This window comes from Balaenoptera acutorostrata, chromosome 2, assembly GCF_949987535.1.
Source record: "Balaenoptera acutorostrata chromosome 2, mBalAcu1.1, whole genome shotgun sequence".
In the NCBI taxonomy this organism is placed as follows: domain Eukaryota; kingdom Metazoa; phylum Chordata; class Mammalia; order Artiodactyla; family Balaenopteridae; genus Balaenoptera; species Balaenoptera acutorostrata.
Genome location: NC_080065.1, coordinates 175,269,889 through 175,276,876, shown reverse-complemented (window position 1 = coordinate 175,276,876; position 6,988 = coordinate 175,269,889). Strand labels below are relative to the sequence as shown.

At 44.2% G+C, this 6,988-nt stretch overlaps 1 protein-coding gene across 1 annotated transcript; it reads left to right on the top strand.

Moving 5' to 3' along the window:
- The first annotated feature begins 2,775 nt into the window (after positions 1–2,775).
- On the top strand, positions 2,776–3,708 carry LOC103012126 (olfactory receptor 10H1-like). Its single transcript, XM_028166849.2, has one exon. It carries the CDS (start codon positions 2,776–2,778, stop codon positions 3,706–3,708), a length of 933 nt encoding a protein of 310 aa, XP_028022650.2.
- Positions 3,709–6,988: the final 3,280 nt, after the last annotated feature.

Genomic DNA, 6,988 nt, shown 5'->3' with positions numbered 1-6,988 from the left:
GCTTTACAATGGTGTGCCAGTTTCTGCTTTATAACAAAGTAAATCAGCTACACATACACATATGTTCCCATATCTCTTCCCTCTTGCATCTCCCTCCCTCCCTATCCCACACCTCTAGGTGGTCACAAAGCACAGAGCTGATCTCCCTGTGCTATGCGGCTGCTTCCCACCAACTATCTATTTTACGTTTGGTAGTGTATATATGTGCACACCACTCTCTCTCTTTGTCACATCTTACCCTTCCCCCTCCCCATATCCTCAAGTCCATTCTCTAGTAGGTCTGTGTCTTTATTCCCGTCTTGCCACTAGGTTCTTCATGACCTTTTTTTTCCCCTTAGATTCCATATATATGTGTTAGCATACTGTATTTGTTTTTCTCTTTCTGACTTACTTCACTCTGTACGACAGACTCTAACTCCATCCACCTCACTACAAATAATTCCATTTCGTTTCTTTTTATGGCTGAGTAATATTCCATTGTATATATGTGCCACATCTTCTTTATCCATTCATCTGTCGATGGACACTTAGGTTGCCTCCATGTCCTGGCTATCGTAAATAGAGCTGCAATGAACATTTTGGTACATGACTCTTTTTGAATTATGGTTTTCTCAGGGTATATGCCCAGTAGTGGGATTGCTGGGTCGTATGGTAGTTCTATTTTTAGTTTTTTAAGGAACCTCCATACTGTTCTCCATATTGGCTGTATCAATTTACATTGCCACCAACAGTGCAAGAGTGTTCCCTTTTCTCCACACCCTCTCCAGCGTTTATTGTTTCTAGATTTTTTGATGATGGCCATTCTGATGGGTGTGAGGTGATACCTCATTGTAGTTTTGATTTGCATTTCTCTAATGATTAGTGATGTTGAGCATCCTTTCATGTGGTTGTTGGCACTCTGTGTATCTTCTTTGGAGAAATGAATATTTAGGTCTTCTGCTCATTTTTGGATTAGGTTGTTTTTTTAATTGTTATTGAGTTGCATGAGCTGCTTGTATATTTTGGAGATTAATCCTTTGTCAGTTGCTTCATTTGCAAAGATCTTCTCCCATTCTGAGGGGTGTCTTTTTGTCTTGTTTATGGTTTCCTTTGCTGTGCAAAAACTTTAAAGTCTCATTATGTCCCATTTGTTTATTTTTTTATTTTTAATTTTTTAAAAATTATTTATTTATTTATGGCTGTGTTGGGTCTTCTTTCTGTGCAAGGGCTTTCTCTAGTTGCGGCAAGCGGGGGCCACTCTTCATCGCGGTGCGCAGGCCTCTCACTGTCGTGGCCTCTCTTGTTGCGGAGCACAAGCTCCAGACGCGCAGGCTCAGTAGTTGTGGCTCACGGGCCTAGGTGCTCCGCGGCATGTGGGATCTTCCCAGACCAGGGCTCGAACCCGTGTCCCTTGCATTGGCAGGCAGATTCTCAACCACTGCACCACCAGGGAAGCCCCCATTTGTTTATTTTTGTTTTTATTTCCATTTCTCTAGGAGGTGGGTCAAAAAGGATCTTGCTGTCAACCACTGATATGCTTTAAACTCCTACGTGAATGTTTATAGTAGCACTATTCACATGAGTGAAAAAACAGAAATAACCTAAATGTCTAGCAATGGGTGAATGGGTAAAAAAAATTTAGTCTATCCATTAAGGGATATTGTTTGGTCATAAAAATGAAGTTCTTCATACATGCTACAATATGGATGATCCTTGAAAACATCATACTGAGTGAAAGAAGCCACACCGCAAAGTTCTCATAGTGTAGATTCCATTTAGGTGAATTATCCAGAGCAGGCTAATCCATAGCGATGGAAAGTAAATTAGCGGTTAACTGCCTTTTAAAGTTGATATTGCCTAATAAAAAAGATCACATTAAAATAGGTAAGTTATTTATTCATAAAGAGACATTGAAATCTCATTAAATTGACGTTATTTACTGAGCACAGAGTATGTACATTTGCTCACTTAATGTATTGATTTAATTATCATCGATAGCACCTATTGTTTTCCAGGTCACAGTCCACGAATAACTCATTTAGTTCTCACAACCATTCTTTGAGGCAGGTAGAGAGAAATGGAGGTATAGAGAGGTGAAGAAATTGCTCAAGTTTACACAGTGGGCAGAGCAGGGATTCAAAATCAATCAGCTGACTCCCATACCCCTTTGTCAGATGGCTATGTTGCATTGCCTCAGAACATACAGATGGGCTGCATGAGATCTGGAAAACAACCAGAACATTATTTCTACAGTTTCCTGCTTCGGATGCCTTGCATGAATAACTCCAGAGGAAGAATCGGATTGATCCATGTTAAGGTAGAGATACCACAAGGTAGGTATGTCTTGTGGTATCTGCAGCTCTGGGAAGAACAGAATTTATCAGAAGGGAGCAGGAGGGCAGAGCAGCAATGACTGGAAGGTCTGATGAAGGAACATTTTAATTTTTGCAAGCAACCTAGAGGGATAGAAAGGAAGAGTCTTTGGGGACAGCCAGCCATGCGTTCAGGTGTTGGCTCTGCCATTTCGACAGCTTTGCCATAAACAAGTTGCTTAGACTCTGCACCCCAATATTCTCAATGAGTATTCTCAAGATACTCAAAACAGAGTGATAAAAACAGCACCTCCCCCAATACATTGATGAAAGGATTAAATCACAGAGTAGGAACTCAACCAAAGCCACCTGTCATTTATCAGGAGCAGCCCCTTGGGCAGGGCCAGAATGGTGGAAGCTGATGACCTTCCTCCATCCAGTAGCTGACCTCTGCATGTCACACCTCACTGCAGGCACAACCTCCATGCAGGGAGCCAACCTCTCAGCAGTGACTGAATTCATCCTCATCGGCTTCTCCATCTTCCCCCACCTTCAGCTGATGTTCTTCCTGCTCTTCCTGCTGATGTACCTGTTCACGCTGCTGGGGAACCTCTTCATCATGGTCACCATCTGGAGCGAGCGCAGCCTCCACACGCCCATGTACCTCTTCCTGTGCGCCCTCTCCATCTCCGAGGTCCTCTACACCTTCGCCATCATCCCACGCATGCTGGCCGACCTGCTCTCCACCCACCACACCATCGCCCTCATGGCCTGTGCCAGCCAGATGTTCTTCTCCTTCACGTTTGGCTTCACCCACTCCTTCCTGCTCACCGTCATGGGCTACGACCGCTACGTGGCCATCTGCCACCCCCTGCGCTACAACGTGCTCATGAGTCCCCGTGGCTGTGCCTGCCTGGTGGCCTGGTCCTGGGCTGGAGCCTCCATCGTTGGGTTGGTGGTGACATCAGCCATTTTCCAACTCACTTTCTGTGGGTCTAATGAGATCTATCATTTTGTTTGCCATGTAAAGCCTCTTCTGAAGTTGGCCTGTGGAGAAAACGTCTTCACTCTGGCCATGGGCGTGGGCCTGGTGTGTATCACTGCCCTGCTGGCTTGCTGTCTCCTCATCCTCCTCTCTTATGCCTTCATCGTGGCCGCCATCTTGAGGATCCCCTCAGCCGTGGGCCGGCACAAGGCCTTCTCCACGTGTGCGTCCCACCTCACCATGGTGGTCGTGCATTATGGCTTTGCCTCTGTCATCTACCTCAAGCCCAAGGGTCCCCAGTCTCTGGAAGCAGACACTCTGATGGGCACCACCTACACAGTCCTCACTCCCTTCCTCAGCCCCATCATCTTCAGCCTCAGGAACAAGGAGCTGAAGAAAGCTATGAAGAAGACCATCCTCAATAAGCTCTAGCCAGAAAAAAATGTGATTATCTGGGAGGAATTCCTTGGAAATAGCTGACCTGGGTTACTAGATGCTGCCATTAGATGTGGCACCCTGTAAGCATGTAATAGCCTGTATTTGTCTGATGCTTTAAGGTTTACAAGGACCCTTGTAGGCAACATCCAAATGATTGCAAAATGGTTAAATAACATCATGCGTGTATCCAGGGTGGAAAGATGTATGAGACGATAACACACAGAAAGTCAGATTCTTTGATTCCTATATGCTGCAAGACCCTTTGTCAGGTATCATTAAACCTGGAATCTGTTCTTCTCCTGCCAGAAACCAGGGTGGTCTAATTACTCCCATCATCATAAACCCACACTACAAAGAGAAATGGAATAGGTCATGCCTCAATCCTTCTTTAGGCAGCAACAGGTAGCTACAACACAAATTTTGTGAGGCTACAAAAGACTAAGCCAGATTACAGCAGAGGAGAGCAAGGCACCCTAAATTTCAGCATTGCACAGATCTGTGCAATAGCTGTTAGAGACAGTAGTAAGCAGACTCAGAAAAGGTCAGGGAAACCACCATGTTTCAAGTATGAATCTTGAGCAGCTGAAGAGAGACAGAGAAGTCTCTCCAGTTAGGTTAAGGATAAAAGTTCCACCATGAGAAATCACTTTCTCTGCTAGAGGTGATATTGCACATAGGCCAGTGGGGAACTGTTTGTTGAACCACAATGATGAGGGCAGAGCCCAGGATTAAGTTTATTCCTTATCATGATGTGTAATGATCTCCCATGGGCATGAGGGGAGGTTTTAAAGTTGATCACACATCATAGTACTTTGAATTTGTTGAAAGCATGTGTATTCAAGAGAATGATAAATACGGTACAATATCCCTTGTAAATGAATCTAAAAAAAGTAAACTCATAAAAACAGAGAGTAGAATGTTGATTACCAGGGGCTGAGGGGTGGGGGAATTGGGGAGATGTTGTTTAGGGCATAACTTTGCAACCAGCAGATCAACCAGAAGATAAGCAAGATCTGGGGGTCTAGTCTACAGCATAATGATTATAGACAATAATAATTTATTATAAATTTCAAAGTTGCTAACACACTAGATCTTAGTTGTTTCCACCACAAAAAAGATATGATAATTATGTGACATGATAGAAGTGCTAGCTAACACTGCAGTGGTAATCATATTACAATATATAAATGTATCAAATCAGCAGGGTGTATACCATAAACTTACACAATGTTATTTGTCAATCACATCTCAATGTTTAAAAAAGTTTCACTGACAAATTTAAATTGTTTTGGAATATGAATTTATGCACTTATTTTAAAATAGCAATTTATAACACTTAATGGACACTAGTTTATGGTGATGCTGGTGTATGGAAAAACAAAATATAATTGAAATGCACTAGCAGTAAATAAAATTAACCAACGTTTAGAGAAAGAAAATATGAGTATTCATATTTAAGTTGAAGAGTTAACTATACGTCATCTGTCCTAAAGCTGAATTTAGTCTTTCTCTATAAGTTGAGCAGTAATAACCTCTATTTAACAGTTACATGAAGCCATCTGTGTCTCAAATCCTGTGCTAGTTTTGGGAGTACAGAGATGGGTCTGTTGCTAGTCCCTGTCTTTGAAGAGTTTCCATGGTACTTGGTGGACAGACACACAGAGGAATGTCAGGGCTCTCACCAAGATATGGACCAGATGTTAAAGGCCACCAAAAGGGGTGTGACTCTGCAGCTTGGGATGCATCAGCTAGGTCTTCCCTCATTCCCGTACTCCAGTGGCTCTCACTGGTGTCTCCAGAAGACACTTGGAAGTTTCTGGAGACATTTTTGCTTGTTACAACTGACGGAGGGGGAGATGTGCTATAATATCTAGGGGATCAAGGTCAGGGATGCTCCTCAACATCCTACAATGCACAGAACAGACCCCACCACAAGGAATGTGCCAAACCCAAATGTCAACAGTGCCAAGGACGATAAACCCTGCTGTATTTATTAACAAACATTTATTGAGCATCTACTGTGTGCCAGGCACTTTTTTAGATGCTACAGGGGATCCAGTGTTGAAGTATTTAGATATGACCCTGATCTCAGTGTTTGCAGTTGAGAAAGGAAGATGTGGCTATTAAACAGATAATCACACTAATTAATATACATGATAAATTGTGACAAAAGCTATGAGGAAAAGAAAGACGTTACTATGAGGGCTTATAATAGGAGTGATGACTCAGTATGGGAAAATCAGGGAAAGGTTTCCTAAGGAGGTGACATTTAAGGTCAGACCTAAGATTGTGTAGGGTATGCCAGGGGAAGGGTGTTCCAGGAAGCAGCAGCAGCATGTGCAAAGCCCCTGAGGTCTGAATGTGCTTGGTTTATTGCAGGAACAGCCAGAAGTTAGAAAGACTGGAGAGCTGGGGAGGGCTGGGATGTAATGTTGAAGATGAAGCATGGATCTGACCACAGGAGAGTTTATACTGTGTCCTAAGTGTATAAGCAGATAGGTCATTTTTCAGGTTTTCCCCTTTGAAAGATCCCTCTGGCTCCTGGACAGAGACAGCTTAGGCGGGGTGGGGCGAGGTTAGACAGTGGAGGAGAAGAAAAACATCCTTGAGGAGGGGACTGGGCTTTCATCCACAAGCAAGGCTGTCAAGGTCAACATTGGGGAAGGGCAGAAGAAGAGAAGGCAGGAGGTTGCCTCACTCAGGCTGGTCTTTGCCTTGAGCAGTTAGCATGGAAGCCCACGGTGGCCCCATTAGCGCTGGAACGGGGTGGGGGGTCCCCTAAAGTCTGGCGATCTCTCCATCAGCAGCCTTTCTCTGTGCTCCAGGCCCTTTCATCACCTCTCCGGGCTCTGACCCCACCTTGGGGATACCAAAGCGTGGGGCACAGCGGGAACCATTAGAAAGGAATGGCAAACAGCTAGGAATGCAGGGGGCGGTGGGGGAACATCAGAAAATGGAAGCTGAATAATGGAGGGGAGGGGAGGACAGGGCCCTGAGTGGGGGGTGTCCTGGCCAACACTAGTGGGTAAGGGGGTGGTGCTGTCTCTCCTCCTGTGATGTGGAGGGTCATCACCCCAAGAGTTGTGTTTACACTGAGGTTTTGGTGTTTATTCATATTTTCAATTGGTACATAAGTTAATGGTGGCTTCTATTTTTTGGACTTTTGTGGAGAAAATAAATGCAATGTTTGTGTGTGTGTGTGGTGGGGGGAAGGTAGGAATCTAACAATTCTACCTTCAGGACTAGGGTCAGGCAAGTGAGGCACTCACACTGA